This window comes from Liolophura sinensis, chromosome 10 (genome assembly GCF_032854445.1).
Source record: "Liolophura sinensis isolate JHLJ2023 chromosome 10, CUHK_Ljap_v2, whole genome shotgun sequence".
NCBI classification, from domain to species: Eukaryota; Metazoa; Mollusca; class Polyplacophora; order Chitonida; family Chitonidae; genus Liolophura; species Liolophura sinensis.
Window position 1 is genome coordinate 10,143,943 of NC_088304.1, and position 24,868 is coordinate 10,168,810.

Consider the following 24,868-nt stretch of genomic DNA (forward strand, 5'->3'; position numbering starts at 1 on the left):
GCTGGATCCGTCTTCCTGAGTCGATGAGAAAGAAAACATTCATGAAGAAACATGAGCACAACCATGAAACAAACAGTGTAACAAAGTTGTCTATGACTATGAGGGGAAAGAACTTTACATATAAAATCCATTGGAAAAATATCAAAGCTCAAAATAAGAGCTCATCAGGCCTAATATGAAGGCAGCAAGCAGGGGCTAGTTTCACAATGTGATCATCTTAATATTGTGCCACAAAGCCTCCAGGTTGTAACGGAGGAACTTCAACTGAATTCATGACCATATTGAGGCACATGTCACATCAGAAAATCTGATGTTTGCACAAAAATGATTTCGTGAACAAAAGAAAGCTCTTCCTTCTGTCATTACACTTACTTCTTCCGTTGTGTTTTAGGTCTGGCCTCTGGTGTGGACACAGGAGTTACCTCCCCTTGTAGTTCTGACCCTGGACCTTTAACCTCTGGCTTTTTGGGTCTTCCACGTCGCTTTCTACCCTTTTTTGACCCCGTTTTAGGTCTCACAACCTCAGAGCTGTCTGACACTGGGTTAGGTTTATTGTCTGTTATATTTTCCTTGCCAGCTTTGCCCGCTGAAATGTCTTCTGCTAGACGCTCAGCTAGTTTCTCACAGGCATTGTTTGATGCTTTGATGTCTGTGGTAGAGTCTGGTGAGGATACCCCAATGGGCTGAACGTCTGTCTTACTTTCTGCTTTGTCTTTAACAGGTGATGTTTCAGGAGTAGGTAAAATGTCTTCAAGCCTAAGGCTGTCTTTACTTACAGATTCCGAAAGACAAGAACCTGAAAGATTCATGCATTCGTTTAATAACATATATAATTTATCCTTCTGCTCACAGAAAAGCGTGACAGCTGTAAATTCCTCTCCTATCTATATCCACATTGCTGTCATTGGTTGCAACATTTTTCAGAGCATACGATTCTCTTGATTTTAAAAATATCAGGTTTGATCACATTTCATGAACAAATGGTACAAAATGTTGTATTTATGTGGTGTTTTTAAGATTAAATACGACTTAAGTTTGATGTGGATTAAATTTTTAAGTAGCAAAGTTGAAACTACGGCATAGTGACGTAACCAAAGACGTAATGGAAGATACATGCACATAAGTTAACGTTATGAATGCTTCGTGAAATGAGCCCCAGCAGTCTGGAGTCAAGAGCTGTTCTAAGTGGTAAAATTTCAAACAGGAAGGAACACACTATTAAAATACACACCTTTATCTGGACTTCCATGAAAGTAGTCAGTGATTTTTGGGGACTCGCACACCTGTTGTTTCTCCATGCTGTTGTACTCTTTACAATGAATATGATAGGCTGCAACTAAACATTAAATAAATACCAAAACTTCTGCAAGAACTTGGGCATATAAAAACAATAAGAACAATAATTGTAAGTGATTCAAAGCGAATATAAACTGAGCAGAAAGGTTTTCTTGCCTCCTGACAGCTGCATTATTCCGCACTGTAACTTGAGTGGCTCTGCCACTCCAATCAGTTACATATTACAAAATAAAATAACATATGCTGTTCACATTGCTATTCTATTCAATATGCTATAATATCAGGTTATTATCAGACACAGTTCTAAGAATATCTTCCACCAAGTTAGATGCCTGCCACTACAGCATGCGGGTTAAAGGCCGGAATGACAACAGACAGATGTAAAGACTGGACCCTCCTTTCCATTTTAAGCACCACCAGTCAATAGTGTATTCAATGCATCTATACAATTTTCAGCTTTCCAGATAGTTAGAGCATATCCATTTAGTACAAGCAGGGCTTTTTCCTGTATGCTTCAACATGAAGTGGGCATTTTCATTTCACTCATCACATGATCTCAAACTTCCTGGCCATCTTCAGAATAGCTTTCAAATAGTTTGGTGACTTTTTAACCTCAATTTGCTTGTACCCAGAGCATTGATGTTGAATGGTTAAACGTTTTATGTAACCGGTCCAATATAAAATATGCATGAAACGTTTAACTTGCTGAATCATAGCCTAATGAAGTAGATGTTGTATGCTAACAATATAAAAATTTCACCATGTTTTTGTTTTACAAATGGCTGATTTGAGCAGAACAGTAGTCCATATTGGTGGTTGGTGTCTTTCATTTGCACAAGACTTCTATGATAACAAAGACACTCCTCGTCCAGGACCTTCATTGTGTTCGAAATTATCACTGTAAGCGTTGAGACTCCAAAGACGCTTGGCCAGCAGAACAGGAGTTGAACTCTTTCGGGGATAGGCGAGTAAATACCCTAAGCAAGGTGGTAGGGCTAGACTTTTTGTAAAGGCTTACCCTACAACTGTGCTAGGTTAAGGCAACGGTTTTTTCTACTGTCAACCAGACAACTTTATACTGTAACGGTTTCATCAACAATATTGGAAAAAAAGCCAGAAATATCTTTATCTGAGTGTTGAACAACATCGCAACCATTGTGTTGTTGTTGCACTGCACCATCTGGCACATGTTTATTCTCCTTTCAGTCCTTACATCATAAATAACGATAGTTAATTTCAATAACGGCTACGTTAAGACTAATGTCTTACCTCATGGATGAGACTGTCTAAAGTTATCCCAAGGAACATAACATCCTTAATATTATATTTAGTAAGAAAAAAGTCCAATGTATCAACAAATTCTCGATGTAAACTTTCTAAAGACTGAAAAGCGATTTGATTGGTCAATAAAAATCTCGCTTCAACGAGAGGTTTTCCGTCAGAGATCGTGATGTTTAAAAGCCTTTTTCTAAAACCCTTGTTTTTAGTTAGTTCATATAAAGTTAAAATCGTTAACTTTATTGCAGTTTTTCATTTCAATGAAACATAACAATCAACTTTAATATTGTTTTTGTGGTCTGGTATGTATGAACTTTTAATCCTTGCTGATTGGATAATATATCGGTTAGCCAATGAGCGAGCGGCTTTCATGATGACAATGGCGGAAACACCTGTCCAAGTTATGGTATAAATACCCGGTGCATCTTGGGAAGTGCGTAGTAATGGCCGCGATGAGCCAGATAGTTTGTGGTTACATCTATCTCGTCAAGTGATGGCAACAGAGACAAATGTAAGCCAAGACAATGGACAAAAACTGTCTCAGTGTCACATGAAAGTACAATTTACACGACTATCTGTTCAAATGTCCGATTACTGACGTCTGTCGGAAGAAATCAGAAGTGGAATTGGTGAATTCCATCAGTTCCTGGTATCACGACTGAACTCCGGGCTTGCGTCGTCAGGCAAGAGTGCACGTGTGCCCCGAAAATAGATGTTTCGACGGTGACAGTGGTTATGTTTTGTATGCTACCACTGACTCAAGAGTCGGAATGATAACCGTTGACAGCAGCATGCAAAAGGCGTCTAGATCTTGTGTTCTTTTTATTTCCTCTTTAAAATTCAACCGCTGTATGGCGGAAATCATGAAATAGAGAGGAGATACAATGTAATATAATGTTCTTGTGAAAGTGAAAGTCATATTTGTGTCCATCACATCAAACATCCTTCTTTAATTAAAAGTTTTTAGGATGACTTTAAACCAATTAGAATGGCCATAACATGTCAAGTTTGTTTAATGAACATAGATCTGATAACGGTGCTACCTCACCTTTCAAGCGATTCCCGTTTTCATAACTAATTGTAATGTTTCTTCTACAAAAAATTGTCTTGAGTAATATCAAGAGAGATGTGTATATATTCTGTAAGATGGATGGGAAGCGAGAGACCACATGATCTCCTTGGTAACAAACGATGTTGGTGAAGGAGACTGTTCTCCCAACGTTATTGCATAGGAAAATGCCTATGTTTGAATAGCTGTCAGCAATCTTCTATCTCTTGGATTTGTGTAATTTTCAGCTTTCCAGAAAGTCTGAGTATTTCTGCAGAGTTTTCATGATGTTATTTTGTATAACTAGGCCTCACTGGTTGCTAGTGAAATGGCAAAAAGTGACCTTTTCCCCAATGCTTTAACATTGGACGACCATTTTTGTTCTTAGCCGTGAAAGGGTGGTCACATGACCTCCAACTTACAGAAATGGAAACGTTCCTCCTAAACAAATGTTGATTTACACACACCTGAAAAATCACTCATGCGTATGAATTCATGGTAGTTGTGTTTGTGATTTTTGATGACTCCAACATTTGCAAGTTTCTAACAGACAGTATAAATACACTCCTGCTTTGTAGATTTAACTTTGTTTCATGCGGCATCTTTATATGACACAGGCTCTAGTAACATGTGCTTTCTTAACAATAAATAAATCGTAAAGATAGAAGTTTCTAGTTTGTTTCCTCCTGTAGCATCTGATGGGGCCGTACATGAGGGTAAATTTTGGTAAAACTAGAGAGCATCTGAGTATTTTGCAACCGGCATGATATGATGACTAACATTGGGGTCTTTTGCAGATTTTTAAGGTTTTATGTATTGCAGGGCGCTGAAACTATCATATTTGATGGCCAGACATATTCTTATTACTTTTCTGGCCTTAAATTTGAACTTTAATTTACATTTTTAATGGTAAATTCTTACGTAAGGCCGAACTCTCCTGGCTTACATTTGTTTTCTATGTGTCGTTGCAGCCCGTTTCGTTTACAGATATATTGTCAGCAGCTTTAGACGAATCTGGTATTGGAGATTTGGACGACTTTGATCTTGGTTTCGCAGACACAGTTCCTGTCAATGGTGGTGACTACAATGGAACATCCACACTGCAACATAATTCCCAAGTCGGGCAAACAGCTGTGAGCATTTAGGAAAATATACATTTAAAACTTTTAAAGTGATAACTATTAACATTTTTGTATATTTTGTGTTCTTTTCTTTTCTTTCAGTTTTCCCTTGTGTAGAATTTGTGATATTCAATCTGTTTAGAGGACATTAAAAAGCAAACCTGATGTTATAAATAGTTGTGAAGAAGTTTTAGTACAAGTTATTTATTTTAGGTCTTTTTTTTATATATTGAGGAAAGGTGTATATCATTTTAAAGGCCCCTCCCCCACTTCCCACCACCATATTGTTCTTATCAATAACTTTTACATGACGTTCATCGCAAATACTTGATATTCATAGGAAATACTGTATTTACACAGAAAAAAGTTGCCACCAAAAGTGCACTTTGATTTAAATGAAGCTAATTAAATATTAGTTGTATTAAAATTCATAGTTTTGCCCCCCCCCACTTTCCACCACCATATTGTTCTTATCAATAACTTTTACCTGACGTTCATCGCAAATACTTGATATTCATAGGAAATACTGTATTTACACAGAAAAAAGTTGCCACCAGAAGTGCACTTTGATTTAAATGAAGCTAATTAAATATTAGTTGTATTAAAATTCATAGTTTTGCCAGCGCGATTTATCATCCTAGTGTCAAAACAAACCTGACCGTTCAGTGGATTAATGGTTAGAGCGTCCACCTCGAAGTCGAGAGACCCAGAGGTTAAAAGGGGTTCTGGTCATACCAGAGACTTTAAAATTGCTGCTGCCTTGCTTGGCACTCAGCACTGAGAGATTGGAGCAAGGGAACATGATTGGTTGACCAGGTGTCAGTATTATGTGACTGAGTGGGATGTTATGTCTGGTGTCTTCGGCATGATACTTCAGTGGTGGCAGCACTTTGGTGGCATGGACTCATTGTGCCACAAGAAAACACAATATATGTACACATACCTAATGACTCCTCATCGTCATATAACTGAAAAATTGTTCAGTTCAAAGTTAAACCACAAGCATTCATTCATTTGTTCATTCTAAACAAACCTCAAAACATCTTCATAAGGTTAACAAAACTCCAGGCAACTTAGTACTAAAGTCATGGACTAAATTTTAGCTTTTTAGTACCTAAAAAATTCCCAGCCTGATTTATTGTATCATCTCCTCTCAAACCGCCACGACCGGCCCGGATAGCACAGTTGGTAGAGCGTCCGCTTCGGGACCTGTATATCCAGGATCAATCCTTGATCGAGTCACACCTAAGACTTTAAAAGAGGAAGTTGTAACTTCCTCGCTTGGCGTTCAGCATGAAGGGGATAGTGCAACGACTGGTTGACCCGTATCAGTATAATGGCTCAGGTGGGGCAGCTTACTTGCCTTCGGTAAGTCGTCTCAGTGAAGCAGCACTAAATAAAAGCGAGGTGGAAATCCGTCCTGCAACAAGGAGGCACATTACACGTTCATGCACCCTAATGATTCCTTCGTCGTCATATGTCTGAAAAATTGTTGAGAACGACGTTAACCCCAAGCACTCACTCACTCACTCAAACCACCACTAATACCGGGTACCTTTAATCTTATCAATCAGTAAAAAATATCTAAACCTTTATGTCATTATGTCCTGTCTACCTATGCACAGGTTGAAAATGCCACAGCTGAACCCGAAGCCATGCTGCAGCAACCAGCTCTGGACCCAAACCTGGACCAAGTGGACATGTTTACACAGGCGCTTCAGCAACTGTCAGCGACGGCTCACATGGTTCCAAAGGCAGAGCCTGTCCCCCAACCAGTGGCCCCGCTGGTATCACAGCCTGTACAACAGGTAATGTATATAGCAGCACCTTGACAAAGTAGTTCCACAAAACTTTGCAATAATTCTCGTCTTTAAGTAGGTCTTGTGTTTTTTCTGATGTCTTGGAACAGTGTTCTCCACCTTTGAACTGGATTTCCATCATTCATCATGATTGAAATGGTCTCATGTACACCAGGAAACCTCAGTTCATTAAAAAAAAATAAGTCTGTGGATGTAATTTATGGAACATAATTATTGAGTTATTAAGTTATTATTAAATTTAGGTCTCTTCTGTAGGATTGACTAACTCGAAAGCCAAAAAATAAAAAATAAAAAATACGACAATTTGTCATCTACAATCCTTTGAACTTCAGAAATCTAGATTTAATTCAGGGTGTTCGTCAGATACAGTGCAATAGTATATGTTTAGCCATGTTGTCAGTAAAATTGTTAATGGTGATGACTACAGAAGTACGTTGGGTAAACAGTTGTTTTTTTTTTCATTTTTTTGTCCCTTGCAGAGCCCATCAAGTGCCCTTCCAGAGTTATCTGCTCTTGTCCAACAGCCCTCTGCACTGTCAAGGACCAGCTCAATGGGGCAGCTGAGGCCTCCAAAGCCTCCAGGGGGATCTGTCTTCACCCCACCCCCTGACTCAGACCCAGAGGCACCCCTACAGAGAGTGCAGCCTGTTCAAGGCATCATGGCAGGGCAGCCTATCCCTGCCCAGGTTCCACAGACTTTAACAGCTGCGACTTCTGCTTACAGTTCGATATCTCAGACACCGCAAATTGTGAAGATACCTACAGCAGCCACGAAAACAATACGCTTACCCACTGGAGCTGTTGATGTAAGCGGATCCCCAGCACAGCCAGTCAGAATGCCACCGTTGGCTAACACTCGTATAATTCGCTTGCCATCTGGTCAGACAATCCGTGTTCCAGCCACAGCTCAGACGATACGACTTCCATCAGGCCAGATGCTTCGTTTACCACCCAGACAAACAACGCAGGCGATCCGGCTACCAAGTGGTCAGACTGCTCAGGCTGTGCGTCTGGCTTCAGGTCAATCAACACAGACAATACGCCTCCCGTCAGGCCAGTCCAAACATATTATACGTGTACCCCCTGGACAGCTTGGACAAACAATTCGCCTACCCTCGGGCCAAGTGCTGCGTTTGCCATCATCTCTTGTTAACAAGTCCGCAGGAGGGGCCACAGCTCCTACAGTGATCCGCATGGTTTCCACAACATCAGCACCTTCCCCGGGAGTTCAGCCCAGTAACCTGGGAACGTTACCTCAAACTACAGCAGCGGCTATGGTAACCCCGGCAACCAACTCCGAATCTGGCACCAAATCTGCAGTCGTCACAATTCCAAACGGAAATATTCCGGCGGGTGCAACAGTCATCCGACGCCAGGGCAAGACTTACATTCTTCAGAACTCTCCAGTTTCTGCACCTTCACAAATGGAGCAAGGTACAAGTCTGACCAACCAGTACCTTGGTAATTTTCTGGGCACAGGGAATAAGACTGCTATACAGGTTGTGACCCAAACAGGCGTCATGGGAAGCAATGTGAAATTCCTCTCGGGCAACGTGGGGCAGTTAGGACTGTCTGAACACTCGCCCTCCCCCTCTCCCCCACCTCTCACTCTCTCTACCGTGCTCAGCCGCCCCGTTTCCAGCTCTACACCACCTCCTTTGACATCCGGGACGAACGGAGTGGTAAAAGCACAGCTGACCAGTAAAGACGTCTCCAGGCTCTGGTCGAATGAAGATCTCAAACTCAAGACAATTGCCTCCAACAACAGAATTGTAAGTCAATTGTTCACTGTAAATTTAACGTCAGTAAACAATTTTGTCAGTACCAAAATGACAAAGAAATGAGCAAATTACCTGAGTTGAATAGCTGAAACCACATATACTAAAGTTTTTTAGATTGATTTGAAGTGCGAATGTCTGTCAGATACCTATCCAGTCAGGTAGCTATACAGTGAGATCCCTATCCAGTCAGGTATCTATCCAGTGAGATCGCTGTCCAGTCATGTACCTATCCAGTCAGGTGGCTAGATCCCTATCCAGTCAGATACCTATGCAGTCAGGTCCCTATCCAGTCAGGTACCTATTCAATTAGGTCCCTATCCAGTCAGATACCTATGCAGTCAGGTCCCTATGCAGTCAGGTCCCTATGCAGTCAGGTACCTATGCAGTCATGTCCCTATCCAGTCAGATACATATGCAGTCATGTCCTTATGCAGTCAGGTACCTATCCAGTCAGCTACCTATCCAGTCAGGTACCTATCCAATCATGTCCCTATCCAGTCCGGTACCTATGCAGTCTGATCCCTATCCACTCAGGTACTGATGCAGTCATTTACTCCAGGCACTTCGGATTTCGCTACTCATAAAGTTGATAGTCATATAATTGTAGAGTTCTGTGCTGCATTGAGCACAGGTGATATAAATTTAAATAAATACAAGGAAATTGAGTAGATTTGAATAATTCTGCTGGATTGAGGGTATGTCTTATGTTTGACGGTTTTACTGGATCCTCTCTCAAAAAAAAGCAAACGCGATCGTCGAATGGTCTTGTGCAGTAAATATTGTTGATTATTGCATTAAATGCAATTTAAATAATTAAATAACTTTTCAGAATAGGGTCTTGAAGGCCAAGTAATGGGTCACTGCATTCTTGTCACAGGTTGACGCGTTCCAATACATCCCTCACTTTTAGGTGCAGCTTTAACTTTAAGGAGCTAATGGAGCTAGTGGCAGTAAAACAGTTGTTGAAAGTTTCGAAGAATGGTTGTGAAACAAAAATTTTCAGTCTTATCCAATTTTGTCTGGTGTGACATCATGCAAGAACACTTGACGTCACGCATTGCTGACGTTCATCTAGAAATGGCACCATACCTTATAATTCTCATGATGTCATCGCAGTATATCTGCCTGATTCATCATCGCATATTAAGGAATATTATCACGTCACATCAAGAAAATTTTACGATATCTCCTGAAGATTTTGTTTTTCAGGGCTCTGTTGAACCGTGGCATTAGCTCTGTTTCATAGGGTATCATTCATGTCATTTTCATGTATCCACCTCAGTTATCTTGGGGCTGAAGTAGTATTTTAAACCAAGAAGTTTGTCAACCAAATATCAAGGTGCAGTGGTGTCCGTCAGGTTCTGTTTGGTATCCAGCATCCATGAATCTAACTTCTCTCTCTTGTAAGCAGACCGAAATTCCGGTCAAACAAGTATGTACACACATTATTAGAAACGCAGTTAATTTTTGTGGTATAATCTAAAATAAGTCTCATTTTCAAATGTTTCCATCGGCATAAAAGTATTTTTTCTGAATTTTTTTTGGTAAGAGTACAATCCCAATCCTGACCAAAAATATCCAAATAATGTAATAATGGTTTTAAACAACAACAGGTAAGAGTAAAATGGCAATGTTTATGGCAGTAGTAATGTGGGATATCAACTGTGTGATTTCAGCACATAATTATCTGTACAAAGTATAAAGCTTTTTGTTTTCATTTTTGTTTTCAAGTGCAGCTCCGATTCACAGCAGATATTTGTATTCAACGTTATGCTGTACATACTGTAAACTGACCTGTACATGCTCTTGTTGGCCTCTTCAATACTTCTCCTGTATGCTGTTTATAATAGACAGCTTCCAGTACGCTACCACTAGACACTGCACGCATATAGGCATAGAACTACGCGTTAAGATACTCTTACAAGAAAACTTTGAAAAAATTGTTGAAAGTAATATAGTTAACCTGGACTGACCGTCACATAAGAAGTATTTCATCATCAAGATTGCATTAGATTTTGCTATTTTTTTTTTTGCCCCATAGATGGGAATGTTAATGAGATATGATACCCAGATTCTTCTAATTTTTGGGACAGATAGCAATAGTCCTGAAAGCAGAATATTATGTTTCTTTCCCAACTTTTTGGAAAAGTCAAGATACAAATATGTTGTTTGTTACATGGTCTAACCATGTGAGAAAAAAGAAACTAAATATTTCTGCCACAGTTGCATGTACATTGGCTGTATAGAGTGGACGGGGTGTCCCGAAATTGAGAAGAAATAGAGTAGCATGGATATAGAGGTCTTGTGTTTGTTTATATGCTAGTTTTTCATTCCTTCCTGCAAGAATTAATATGAAAAGTAAGCAATACAAAACAATAATAGGACATGTTTGTTTTATTGTTAGATAGTAACAGTTAGTTTTTCTCCAAGTTCGTGATTATAAAAGTTGCAAAATGTAAATTAGGCATTTGACTGAACATGTCTACAACACTCCTCCAATTAACCTTTTGAAGGGTGGCTGATTTAATCCAACCATTGTTTTGAAGAGTCCCTGCATGTATGTTGTTTACATGTAAAATTTGTCAGTCACCCCTTAGTTTGTTCCTGACAAAATGGGATTTGTTGCCTGACAATGTCCTTGTCAGGTTGAACATAAATGTACATGTATATTATATTGACAGAATGTCAGGTGAACGAGGTGCTAGCTAGCTAAAGATTTCCTGTGGTATAAGTAGTATTATTATCTATTGTTATTATAATCTGTTATCATCTCTTATTATTATTGTTATTCTCTCTTATTATCACTATATTTAGGCTAGCCGTGGGCCAGTGCAAATACAGACCCTGAAGGGTGCTATAGATGAAGAAGAGGTGGAGGAAGAGGTGCAGGAGTTAGGCCATGCAGAGACTTACTCCAACTATATGCCCACCAAAGGTAACAGCTTTTCAGCTTCTTATGACTCTAGCAGCTGTCATAGAAACTCTATCTAACAAGGGTAGCAACAGATTCATGTGAAATTCAGCTGAAGCCAAGAGATCTATGCGCTTGCCATTAAATTACTTTAGTTAAATCCCTAATGTTGAGGCATTAGAATAGATAGAATCAACATGCCTTCAAGAATAAAATTCAAGATTGGTTTCATATTCTGGCTAAATTTCAAACTCTTTGATGACTAAGAAGCCTATCACCTATGCGGTCGCTGAGTGTTTAAGTCCATTGTGTGGCATATAACACCAATTAAGTGAACGAATAAAGTTCTATGCCAAGCAGAAAAATAATCTACATGTATATATGTGTGTATGTATATATATATATATATATATATATATATATATATATATCTGTTTCTCTGCTCCACAGTTAAGGTAGGCATCAAGCACCCAGACCCGGTGGTAGAGACGAGTTCCCTGTCCAGTGTGGAGCCCCAGGATGCCTGGTACAACGTCTCCATCCCAGAGAGCACTATAGACTCAGGCAGTCTCTCCGCGCTTCAGCTGGAGTCTATTGTTTACGCCAGTCAGCGCCATGAGACCATCCTGTCCAGCGGTGAAAGGGCAGGCTTTCTCATTGGTCAGTCTCATGTTGTTTTGTCGCTTTCAATTTTTGCTAATGTGTCATACATAATATTACCATATTTCACGTAAAGTTTGGTATGTTAAGATGCATTTTCACAAACACATTAATGGCAAAAAATTGTATTACGTTTAAAACTGGGAATGTGGGCACCCATACCCCTGACTGGTATCAAAATAGCCCTTACACCACTCCCTGTTATATAGAAGACACAGCAGGTGAACTTGACCTGATAGAGTGATTTCTCTTAAGCTTTAAAATGGGATTGACAGTATTGTCTTCCTTGAAACAACAACCTAGACATTTTACAAATTCTGTGACCCTCCTAAGTCAGACTGTAATGGTGACATTTTTCTGACTTTCTCTGACAGCCAGTGTGTGAAGAAAAATGAGCACAACTGAACTAAAAAAAAAATAGATAAAAAGGTGTTCTAAAATATGACATTTTTTTGCTAGTGGTATAGTCTCTTATTTTCCAGACTCTCAGAATCAGGCAAAAATAGTAACTTAGTCATTGGCAAAAAGTTCTAGCTATTTATCCTACACTAAAACTTATGTAAACTGCCTATGTAAACTCATGGTTTTGGTGAAAAGATAATTGTTTTGAGGAAAAGACATTGATTTGTTGAAGAGCAGGAACAAAAAGTTGCTCCACGAATGAAAAAGGAACCTTTCCTGCTTAAAGTAATAAAGTAAAACTGTGTAGTCTGTTGTTCATTCCAGTTTTTGTGATGACGATTTATAGTAATGCTCTTTTATAACAAAGAGAACCATGGTCAGACGGGGCCTCCGTGGCTCAGTCGGGTAGCGCGCTAGCGCAGCGTAATGACCCAGGAGCCTCTCACCAATGCGGTCGCTGTGAGTTCAAGTCCAGCTCATGCTGGCTTCCTCTCCGGCCGTAAGTGGGAAGGTCTGTCAGCAACCTGCGGATGGTCGTGGGTTTCCCCCCGGGCTGTGTCCGGATTCCACCCACCATAATGCTGGCCGCCGTCGAATAAGTGAAATATTCTTGAGTACGGCATAAAACACCAATGAAATAAAATAATAAAATAAACCATGGTCAGACCAGCTTGGACTTCACACACACAAATGTAATAATTCGCTAAGATCAGTGAAATGTTGTGTTTTCCAATGACTGAAGACGAGATAATGTTTTTAGCTACATTTTAGAACTGTGTTTTAAATGAGGATAAAAATGAAGCCCATGCAGCAGGGTTGATGCTGGAAAGTATCGATTGTGACACTGTTGTGAAGTTGCAGAACTGCATTATTTCTCTTTGTGTCCGTACAGGTGATGGGGCTGGTGTGGGTAAAGGTAGAACCGTGGCAGGAATTATCTACGAGAACTACCTACTGGGCAGAAAACGTGCACTCTGGTAAGACAGTCTTACTACGTTCAGTTGATGTCTGTGAGAAAGGCGGTTTTTAGATTTAGTCAATTTCGTATGTAGTTATTGGAAGAATCAAGAGTGAAGAATCTAGAATGTAAGTAATACCTAAACTTTGTGTGACTGTGTAATTGATTTTGATAGCTTGAAGGCCAGAAAATTCAGATTAATGTTGTGAGATAAAAAAAAATACCACTTCCATTCCTTTTTTATGGTTTGGAAAGTTTACGGTAGGTAATTCAGAAAATAGTAGTATTTTTGAAGTGAAGATGTTTTTATGCTAAGGAGTGAGTAAAAGATGTTATAGCTGTGAAATGTTGTGATTGAAATATGGTTTATGCATTTGGTTTCTTCTTACTTCCTTATAGTCAGAGGAATAAAAGATATCCTCTTGAATCAGTTATTGCCGTTTTCATGTCAAACAGTGACACAGTGGTAATGTCAGGACTGAGTTAGAATCTTGTTTAACTTTTTAATACACTTGAAATCAGTCACAAGAATGAAAGAACAATTGTCTGGCCTGTTGAACAGTGTTTTCTTTAATTCACCTTTGGTCTGGGTAATAATGTTGGAGTTTTCTGTGTTTCCAGGTTGAGTGTGTCCAATGACCTGAAAGTTGACGCAGAAAGAGATTTGCGGGACATCGGGGCTGGGAAAATAGATGTTCACTCACTTCACAAAGTAAGCCTGATTCTGGAAAAGTTTTGTCTGAATTTGTGGATTTAGAATGTGTTCCTGATAGGCAGTTTGGGAATGATAAAATGACTGATTTTCACAATAAGGTCATGGGTGTCCCCCATGCCTCGCACTAAGTGAAATATTCTTGATTATGGGTGGCGTATCAAAGTAATCAGATAATTAAATATTGTCACAAAAATGTTTATTGTATAAATTTGCCAAAAGCTATTTGAGACAGAAATTTCACATTTTGTACACACATTCTCATCATTGTGGATATAACCTGATTAAGTTATTAGCCTGGAGGCATTAGTCAGTTATTAATTTTTAGAGCTTTTGAGCTCTTTTTGACTGTACATGCTGACTTATACGTACGTATGCACATAGCACGAAAAACTTCACATGTGCATAGCGCAAAAAATGTCACATGTGCATAGTACAAAAAACTTCACATGTGCATAGCACGTGATTGGTGAATTTTCTGCTTAAATGCCATTGCAAAATGAACAAAGATTGGAAACCATGTCATAGTGTATTGACCGTTTTTTTTGGCACCTAATCGCCATACCTTGTTGATTTATGCACTTCACTTGTTCTTTCACAGCTGAAATATGCAAAGATCTCATCTAAAGAGAACGGGAGTGTGAAGAAGGGTGTGATTTTCTCCACGTACTCGTCGCTGATTGGTGAGAGTCAGTCAGGCGGGAAATACAGGACGCGGTTAAAACAGCTCTTACATTGGTGTGGCGAGGACTTTGATGGGGTCATTATCTTTGACGAGTGTCACAAAGCCAAAAACCTGTGCCCTGTGGGCTCCAGTAAACCCACGAAGACAGGACAGACTGTGCTAGAACTTCAGAACAGGCTGCCCAATGCCAGAATTGTTTACGCCAGTGCTACAGGTGAGCAGAGCTTACAGTTTTCAAACTTGATTCATGGATGTGGATTATTTAGATTTCCTCCTTATCGGGGCTTTGGTGAAAATCTTCATTTAACACCCACTTGTTTTCTGCTGATATGAACCTCCACCATTAATGTAAAACGTGCTTTTAATATCTGTGGGGGGCCTCCGTGGCTCAGTCGGTTAGCGCGCTAGCGCAGCGTAATGACCAAGGAGCCTCTCACCAATGCGGTCACTGTGAGTTAAAGTCCAGCTCATGCTGGCTTTCTCTCCAGCCATACGTGGGAAGGTCTGTCAGCAACCTGTGGATGGTCGTGGGTTTCCCCCAGGCTGTGCCCGGTTTCCACCCACCATAATGCTGGCCGCCGTCGTATAAGTGAAATATTCTTGAGTACGGCGTAAAACAGCAATCAAATAAATAAATAAATAAATAATATCTGTGGTTTACCCCAGGCACTGTGCTTTCCTCCATCCGTAAAACTAAAACACATCATATGAGTGAATGATTCTTCAGTATGTGGTGATAAACCCAACCAAATGATTACATAAATACAATGCAGGAGACTCTCGGTGGCTGACCGGTAATCCAGCCATAAAACTAATATTGGTCATGGGTTTCTCTGGGGCTCTGCCCTGTTTCCGCCCACCATAATGCTGGCCACCGTTGTATAAGTGAAATATTCTTGAGTAGGGCGTAAAACACCAATCAAATAAATAAATAAATATAACTAATATTCGTCTTTTAAGTGAACAATTCTTCATTGTGGCATTAAACCCAGTCATCCTTATTCATATACGTAAATACAAAAACAGAAAACCTGTTGTGGCAGACAGGTTAATATGTTTGCCAATCACAAGTACACACAAGGGAGTGGTTCAAAACCAGTAATAGAAAAGGAACCCTTGGATCCACTGTTCTCCAGACCTAGATGGTATATGTAATTAACAGTCACCAGCACCCAGAGGGCTGTTTGGTTGGTGTGACAACAGGTTTGTTCGAGTGCTTTTTACCTCCTTACAGTATAAGAATTCTGTTGCTTGATGGGTGAAAATTTGAAATTTCAATTTCATGATTTTTAAAACTCAAGAATTGTCTTATTGATCTCACTGTTTGTGGGAGCCTTGGTGACAGTAAAATGTCCCCAAGATTTGTGTGGCAGATTTGGGCAGTCTAGCATTCAGTGAAGACCACTTGTCTTTCACCAATATAGTACGCATATGTATATGTCACAGCCAGGGCAATTCATCAGTAACTTGCCAAGAGTCGATGGTTTATGCTGGACACTAAGATTTCCCCCCATTCATAAGATTGATGTCCATTGTTAAAAGTGAAAAATTCTTGAGTATGACATTGACCTATAATCAAATAAATGAATAAATACCTACATGGTTCTTCTGTAATCTAATGTCACTGTATTTTCTCTCCCCTTAGGAGCGTCTGAGCCACGGAATATGGCGTACATGACTCGGCTAGGCCTGTGGGGGCTGGGGACACCGTTCAGGGAGTTTAATGATTTTATACAGGCTGTGGAGAAAAGGTAGGTTCTCAATCATTCGTAGTTTAGTGAATTCTCACGGGAGAAACTGGGTGGGGGGAACGGAGTTGCAGGTTTCCGACACGGCCTTGAGATCCTTGATTTATTTATTTATTTGATTGGTGTTTTATGCTGTACTCAAGAATATTTCACTTATACGATGGCGGCCAGCATTATGGTGGGAGGAAAACAGGCACAGCCTGGGGGAAACCCACGACCATCCGCAGGTTGCTGGCAGACCTTCCTACACACGAGATCCTTGAAAGCACTTGTATTTAATTACTACTCTTAAATTATGTTGAGATGTGTCTTTCTGGGGTTGAAATGTTATTTCAAACTCCTCAGAGTTGGTCATCCGTAGCAATTCAAAGGTGTGAAATGTATTATATTCCATTTGTATCATTGTAAAACGATATGTAAGAGGATAAAACACAGCAAGCAATCATTTATGTGTCTGAAATGATGAATATTTTCATGGTACAATGTCATCTTCGTGATGGCCTGGGCTGCATATGTGGTCATCATTTTTATTGTGAGGACTAAAAAGACGAGTGAATGAGCTAACCTTTTGACTCCTGTCTTTGAAAGTACAGTAAATAACCTATGATTTCATGGAATTTTTCACCATCTAGCCATGTTCTGTGTACAGTATTCATGATTAGATCTACATGTTTGTGTTTACCAGGGGTGTTGGTGCTATGGAGTTGGTTGCCATGGATATGAAGCTAAGAGGAATGTACATTGCACGACAGCTGAGTTTCCATGGAGTTACATTCCGTGTTGAAGAGCTCCCTCTCAGCAAGGACTTTGTGAAGATCTATAATGAGTCTGTTAAGCTGGTAAGCTAACAACGTCAACACATTCACTGTGTTGGGATCTGTCATGTTTGAAGTGAAGAAAAGTTGATCAGCAAGTTACCCTGGAGCCTCTCACTAATACGATTGCTGATCATTCTGACTTTCTCTCTGGTCCTACGTGGAAAGGTTTCCCAGCTATGTGCGGATGGTTGTGGGTTTCCATTGGTGTCTGCTGGGTTTCTTCCCACCATATTAGGGGACTCTGTGGGTCAGTTGGTTTGCACACTAGCGCAGCATAATGACCCAGGAACCTCTCACCAATGTGGTCGCTGTGAGTTCAAGCTCAGCTCATGCTGTCTTCCTCTCCGGTCGTACGTGGGAGGGTCTTGCAGCAACCTGTGGATGGTCATGGGTTTTCCCCACCATAATGCTGGCCACCATCACACAAAAGAAATACTCTTGAATAAGGCATAAACTTCCAATCCAATAAATAAATTAAATTGTGTTGAGATCAGTGTTTTACAGAAATGATTAGGTTTCCTGTGTAATGTGATTAACGTAGTTACCTAATTGAAACGTCATGGATAAGTAGAAAAAATAGCCAGTGTTCGATTTCAACATGCAGACAGTAACTTTGTCTTTCTCTCACAGTGGGTGGAAGCACGGGACAAATTCCAGAAGGCTGCCGAGCTGATCGATGCTGAGCAGCGGATGAAGAAAAGCATGTGGGGACAGTTTTGGTCAGCCCATCAGCGCTTCTTCAAATATTTGTGTATATCTGCTAAGGTGGAGCAGTGCGTACGGCTGGCCAGGGAGGCTGTCAAGAATGGAAAGGTAATGTTAGCTGTGGTTTGTGTCACTTCTTACATAGCTGTGTATATCTGCCAAGGTGGAGCAGTGCGTACGGCTGGCCAGGGAGGTTGTCAAGAATGGAAAGGTAATGTTAGCTGTGGTTTGTGTCACTTCTTACATAGCTGTGTATATCTGCCAAGGTGGAGCAGTGCGTACGGCTGGCCAGGGAGGCTGTCAAGTATGGAAAGGTAATGTTAGCTGTGGTTTGTGTCACTTCTTACATAGCTGTGTATATCTGCTAAGGTGGAGCAGTGTGTACGGCTGGCCAGGGAGGCTGTCAAGAATGGAAAGGTAATGTTAACCATGGTTTGTGTCACCTCTTACATAACTGTGTATATCTGCTAAGGTGGAGCAGTGCGGTCAGGGAGGCTGTCATGGCTTAGCACCCCACTGTGAGAACATTTCAGCTGTATTATGGTAATGCATGACATTGAAATTCACCAGAAATACGTGAAATGAGTGTGGGTTGTGACAGAGTTATTAAGGTGCATGTCTATCAAGTATTGGGTCATACAACTTTTGGGCTTAATCCCATTCTACGGAGTGGAATTTTGAGATAGTCCCCTGCTTTCATCCTTCTTGATGCCTTGGTGGTAATAAGCGGGTGACAGTGCTCAATTGGTGTAGCCTAACATGAAGTTGACTGGCGACCACTTGCCGTCCACCAGTATGACATTTTACACATGGAAGAGTGTCGTGTTCACCTGTTTTTTGCCAAAGGTTGGTGGTTTAATCTGGGCTGTCTGGTTTGTTCTGCCCATTATGTACTGGTGCATTTACTTGCAAAATTCTTCCGCATGGCATTGAACATTCATCAGTCAAGCGACATCACTTTAATTTGTTGTTTTATGAACAGATAAAATCTTTTCCTGATGTGGGCAAAAAGAAGGACAAATTTGTGTGAAATATGGACATTACAGGCAATTTTTCCTGTTGAAGACATATTTAGCCGATAAGAAAGCTTTGAAAAGCGAGAAAAATATGAAAATTTAAGATAAGACAAAATAAAAGGTGGAATTTTAGTTTTATTTGTATTTCATTTTTGGACTGTTTAGTGTTGCTTCATAAAATACATAAAATTGGTGTCACCTCAGTATAGAAAAACACTTACAGTGTTTGAAACGAAACTTCTGCACCTAATTAAACTTATGCTGCAAGGTAAACTGCAACCTGTGTCCGACAGGGTGGTTGATATTATTTCTCTTGTTTCAGTGTATCGTGATTGGCTTACAGTCCACGGGTGAAGCACGGACGTTGGAACAGCTGGAGGAGGCTGGTGGAGAGCTTAATGACTTTGTCTCCACAGCTAAGTATGTCTGCACCTAGGACAACCCTTCAGAAAAGAGACCTAAAACATTAAACAACCTAGACAGTCCACTTCATATTTGAATTTCTGTTTTCATGCTGAAATACACTATCACTGTGGGTGTTTATAGGGTTTATGGGTTCATGGGAACATTTTTTCACATTTGCAGAAGCCTAGTTCATGCTGGCTTCCTCTCCGGCCATACGTGGGATGGTCTGGCAGGAAGCTGTGGATGGTCGTGGGGTTTCCCCTGGGCTCTGCCCAGTTTCCTCCCACCATAATGCTGGCCGCCGTCGTATAAGTGAAATGTTCTTGAGTACGGCGTAAAACGGCAATCAGTTAAATAAATAAATAAATCATATTTGCGGATTATTTCTGTTAGAGCTGCTGCATGTAAAATGAGGGAAATCATGGCGATTTACGAATTTGCAACACTGTATTTCACCTGAAGTTTAGCGTGTAAAAATTGACATTCAGAAGCTTTAAAGGTGGAGAAAACATAAAAGTGACCTAAAGTTCGGACGAAAGAGGGCAAAAAGTTATTCCTCAGTGTGGTCTTCAATATTTTTTCTAATTTTTCCTGAAGGAGAAAAAGACACTTGAAAATGATTTTTGTATGGTGGGTAATTGCAACCTCCTTTTGGTATTTATAGTCTTTGTTTAATAATGTCATAAATAAGGATGTAACACAGGTTTAATAAATATTTTTGCACTAGAATCTGTTGTTTTCAGCTAACAAATGTATTAAACCTATATTTGGATCATATTTATATTTTTCATAAATATTATCATAATTTATGTTAAATGTACGTGTTTTGATATAAACAACAAATTTACATTCAAATAAATTTATTAGACAAGCATCACATCCTTAGTTAGAACATTATTATGCTACAGTGATCAATACCAAAAGTTGGTCCCAAATACCCACCATACAAAAATATTTTCAAATACCGTTTTCTCCTGATAAAATAAATCCCTCAAAAATATGAAATACCATATTTGCAAATAAGTTTTGATGCTCTTTCATCTAATTTTTAGCCTCATTTTTATGTTTTCTTCTCCTTTAAGCGATTCTGATATCAATATGTAAGTTTCTGAGGAGAAACTTCACAAAACTTTTACGTAGCCCCGTATGAAGTTGGATGAATAATCAGAGTCCAGCAAAGTGTGTCACTCGAAAGATGTTGAAATATGGCATCTCACGTGAACAGCACATAAAAGTTAAATAGTGAATAGGCTTCAGTGGGTCAGTTGGTAAGCTTCATGGTGTCGCACGCTTGCAACAATATGTGCTTGTCCAAGAATGGTGTGGTATCCGTACAGGCAGTGCTTTTGGTGTGTTTCTGTGGAAATTGTCACACATTAACAGTGTCAGTTGGTTAGCGCGCTAGCGCAGCGAAATGACCCAGGAGCCTCTCACCAATGCGGTCGCTATGAGTTCAAGTACAGCTCATGCTGGCTTCCTTTCCGGTTGTACATGGGAAGGTCTGCCAGCAACCTGCAGATGGACGTGGGTTTCCCCCCGTGCTCTGCCCCGTTTTCACCCACCATAATGCTGGCCTCCATCGTATAAGTGAAATATTCTTGAGTATGGCGTAAAACACCAATCAGATAAATAAATGAAATAGTAAATATTCAGTGACCAGGACTTTTTTAAGCGAGTCAGCCAAATGATTAAAAGCCGCTAACAATAGATTGTGAATGCTGAAAGGTTTCCTGATTCATTGTGGTTCTTTTGGACATAAAATGGTGTTTTTACAGTTATTATCAAGAGCTGTAACTTGCTACTTACCAGAATCATTTACAGATCAAGTTTTTCTGTTTATATATCTGATGTCACAAGAACAGTAAGTCTAATCTTACCAAAATCCTGTTTGTTACAGGGGTGTCTTCCAGACTTTGGTTGAGAAACATTTCCCCGCCCCAGACCGAAGGAAGACATTTGATTGGTTCGGTTTAGGGGACTATTCCAATTCCAGCAGTGCTCCAGCATCCCCTCAAGCCAAGGCCAACAACAAACGTAAAACAGGTATCGCGTTTTGAATACTTGAGTTGATGGTTCCATAGTTCTGTGTCCATAGTGCCACACTGTGTAATGTACGTGTATATCACACTTTGGGAAATCAGTTACTTTTCAAAGGTTGGTGGCTTACCCCAGGCACTCTAGTGCCTTACTTCTAAAAATTGGCCAATGTAATGTTCCTTACTTTTGGATATTTTTTTGCATATTTATCATGCCTTATAAATCCTTCGAATTTGCCTGCTAACAGCGAAGAAAATACTAAAATGAAGTATGTATCAGATGGAAGACCATTAAAAACTGTCCACGAAAATAGTTTGTTTAACCTAGTAAAATGCATTTGAATATTTTATTCTGTGGTGTCCTTTTCTGACCACAATGCTACCAGTAAGGTCACATAAGGTTTTTGCTACTTAATACACATCAGACTGGTACATTTCATCATTCAAAATGTGTATACGTAAATATCTATGAATACATTCGCTGATTTGACCTTGAAACAAATTATTTTAGGCAAAAATTATAGATGTGTCGTAATTGATATCTTCTGGATTACAACAGACCACCGTAGAATCTGATCTTTTAGCACAATTTTACTTGTTTAGAAAAATTCTAAAAAATAAAAAGTAAGTCGAACTGTTTTCCTGGACAGTTTTTAATGGTCTTTCATTTGATATGTACTTCATTTTAGGGTGGTCTTTGCTTTTTAGGTACTAACAACAAGCCAGTATCAATCTACATTACGCCTACTTTCACATTTAAATGTAATAATTAATATGTTCTTTTTTTTTTTTGCTGGCCTCCTTAGTAAATCATTCCCAAAATTCAGCACCAAAGAAGAAGCGAGGTTTATTTGAGAGTGACAGTGATGAGGATGGGGGTGTGGCTTTGTCATCTGACTCCTCCTCTGATGACAGTGATGACAGCTCTAGCTCCTCCCAGGCTGAGAGTGATGAGGAGTGTGGGAACCCGTTTGCCACAGGCTCGGATAGTGATGATGGTAGGAATATGCGCAGTAACATTTGACAAATTTCGCTCGTTAAGACATGCAGGTTGTGGAGAATCATGGTCTATGGCAGGTCTCGCCTATTGTAATTCCGTGTCTGAGCATAGGAGATGTTCGGAATTACCAAGAACAAACCGCACGACCCTCGTACAGCCTCTGAGTCTGAGCATTGGAGGTGCTCAGGCTTATCAGGAAACAAATTGTAATGGCACTGAGCACTTGAACTTGTCTTAAGCAAATCTTTGCACAAGCACATTAAAGAAGAAAAAAAGTGAAGCCATCAGACACACCTTCGTCTTATTTTCACTTGTGTTTTAAAACTTTTTTTTTTAAATAGTATTAAATACAATAATTTTAACTTGAACAACCCTTCTGACTTCAGTAATGTTATGGTCTTGCTTTTGTAGATCCTTGGCTCAAAAAATCTTCCGTAAAAAGCAAAGTCAAGAAGAAGAAAGAGAAAAAGAAGAAAGAGAAGACAAAGAAGAAAGAAAAGGAGTCCATTGACGACAAGTTTGACAAAGCTCTCTCCGCAGCGGGGCTGTTAAAGCCCAGCTCATCTTTCTCATCCTTCACAGACACCGGCCTTAGCAATAGCCAGACCAATGAAAACAGTGATTCCAATCCTGCCAGTTCCTCTATGAAATGTACCTCAGGTAAGATGCACAACAACAATCGCATATAAAAATTCAATAAAAGCTCCTATAAGTTTCATCTTTAGAACCCCTTTTCTCACTGCTTAGAGGGACAAGCACAGCCACCATGTCGCTCACAGGCCGCCAGGCAAGTCGAGATTGCACGTGTGTGAGGTTACACAAGGCAGGCCATCAGCTTTGTTGGTTAGAGCATATTTGCTATCACAAGAGATAATGCACACTATTTGTCAACATTCCTGCGTTTTAATATGGGAAGGATGTACCCTCTGTTTTTTTGTCTTATGCTTGTGAAAGAGTGGAGTTTCTGTTGTGACGCTGAAGGTAAAAAAAAGTCTGAAGTACTGTACCATGTGACTTGTTATATGTCATAGCAGGACTAAATTTACCTTTAGCAACAAAAGATTTTGATGTCAAAACTCCCCTATGGCCCTGTCCAACTAGTTATGCTCTGAAAGGTTTGAATGAATGGTCTTATTTGGTACTAACAGCTGATGCGATTGACCAGGCGTGTGGCATGAAGCGTGACCTGTTGGCCAGCCTGGAGTGGGTAGGAGATCGCTTACCACCCAATACACTTGACCATCTCATTGATGAGCTGGGTGGACCACAGAATGTTGCAGAGGTGAGATGTACAGAGATCCAAGAGTGTGCTGTGAGGGTACACCATAAAGCTTGTTGATCTGTAACTGAAAGCTGTCAGAATAAATACACAGAAATGGTTGCGTTACAACTTTGTGTCATTGTGTTTAGGTTTTGGTAGTTTATGTTTGCTGATAAGTAAAATGCAGTAATCTCCTCAAATCGCCGTTTGTGTTTTGTAACATGGGTATGTCAGAGTGGCCCATTTCATTCATTGCAGTTTCTGATAACACTGCGTTTTTTGTTTGTCTGTCCAGATGACGGGACGTAAAGGGCGCGTGGTAATGAATGACGATGGTGGGGTGACATACGAGTCCCGCAGTGAGATGGACGTTCCATTAGAAATCCTCAACCTCACTGAGAAACAAAGATTTATGGATGGGGAAAAGGTAGGGTGGTCTTGATTGTCCTTTCTTTTCCATGTATGTTATTACAAAGTGTCCTAGTTTTCATACACAGTTATTACAAAGTGTCCTAGTTTTCATACACAATTATTACAAAGTGCCCTAGTTTTCATACACAATTATTACAAAGTGTCCTAGTTTTCATACACAATTATTACAAAGTTTCCTAGTTTTCATATACATTGTGTTACATATTGTATCAGCCCTAAAAATTTGAATGAAAATATCCATTTTTAGAAGCAAATAAGTCCTAAAAAACTACTTTTAATGCTGAAATGTACACTTTTCCATTGAGTTATTGTCTTGCCTCCAAACAAATCTCAAAACAACAATGAATAAAACTATCAAAATGAGTCTTGGACAAAATTTTAGGTCAAATGCAGTATCTTAGAAATTGTTACTGTGTTGGAGACAGTATTTACACTACTTAGTTTGTATTTTGTGATTTGAAAGGGATGGCTGTAGGCATAAAGCCGCATTCCCATGGTGTGGTTTGTAGTTACGAGTTGTCAACCAGAAACAGAGCATACCATACAATTTGTAGAATTCAACATTCATTTGTTTTTTACGTCGTCTTTCTTTGGCAGTATATCGCTATTATCTCGGAGGCAGCGAGTTCAGGTATTTCCCTCCAGGCGGATCGACGGGTGTTTAATCAACGTCGGCGAGTCCACATCACTCTGGAACTACCGTGGAGCGCAGATAGAGCCATTCAGCAGTTTGGTATGTTACTGTCACAGTCTCAGTGAACAGTTAGATGGTACT

General features: G+C 39.9%; 2 protein-coding genes across 2 annotated transcripts in view; one reads left to right on the forward strand and one right to left on the reverse strand.

The window, feature by feature from the left end:
- The window catches only part of LOC135476862 (N-lysine methyltransferase KMT5A-like), an 8,018-nt gene extending 6,720 nt beyond the window's left edge, over positions 1-1,298 (reverse strand). The window contains exons 1-3 of the mRNA XM_064757006.1: positions 1,232-1,298; positions 519-796; positions 373-418 (exon numbers count right to left, since the gene is read on the reverse strand). Of these exons, the coding sequence (XP_064613076.1) occupies positions 373-418; positions 519-796; positions 1,232-1,298 (391 nt within the window). The remainder of the gene's footprint in view (positions 1-372; positions 419-518; positions 797-1,231) is intronic.
- Positions 1,299-3,030: 1,732 nt separating this feature from the next.
- LOC135476582 (protein strawberry notch homolog 1-like) overlaps positions 3,031-24,868 on the forward strand; it is a 35,335-nt gene continuing 13,497 nt past the window's right edge. Inside the window, exons 1-19 of the mRNA XM_064756655.1 lie at positions 3,031-3,085; positions 4,594-4,755; positions 6,369-6,551; positions 7,043-8,335; positions 11,159-11,279; positions 11,706-11,915; positions 13,210-13,294; positions 13,897-13,987; positions 14,589-14,886; positions 16,318-16,423; positions 17,106-17,259; positions 17,869-18,051; positions 19,282-19,379; positions 21,262-21,407; positions 22,207-22,398; positions 22,812-23,060; positions 23,549-23,682; positions 23,957-24,088; positions 24,691-24,826. Of these exons, the coding sequence (XP_064612725.1) occupies positions 3,068-3,085; positions 4,594-4,755; positions 6,369-6,551; positions 7,043-8,335; positions 11,159-11,279; positions 11,706-11,915; positions 13,210-13,294; positions 13,897-13,987; positions 14,589-14,886; positions 16,318-16,423; positions 17,106-17,259; positions 17,869-18,051; positions 19,282-19,379; positions 21,262-21,407; positions 22,207-22,398; positions 22,812-23,060; positions 23,549-23,682; positions 23,957-24,088; positions 24,691-24,826 (3,991 nt within the window). The 5' untranslated portion in view covers positions 3,031-3,067. The remainder of the gene's footprint in view (positions 3,086-4,593; positions 4,756-6,368; positions 6,552-7,042; positions 8,336-11,158; positions 11,280-11,705; positions 11,916-13,209; positions 13,295-13,896; positions 13,988-14,588; positions 14,887-16,317; positions 16,424-17,105; positions 17,260-17,868; positions 18,052-19,281; positions 19,380-21,261; positions 21,408-22,206; positions 22,399-22,811; positions 23,061-23,548; positions 23,683-23,956; positions 24,089-24,690; positions 24,827-24,868) is intronic.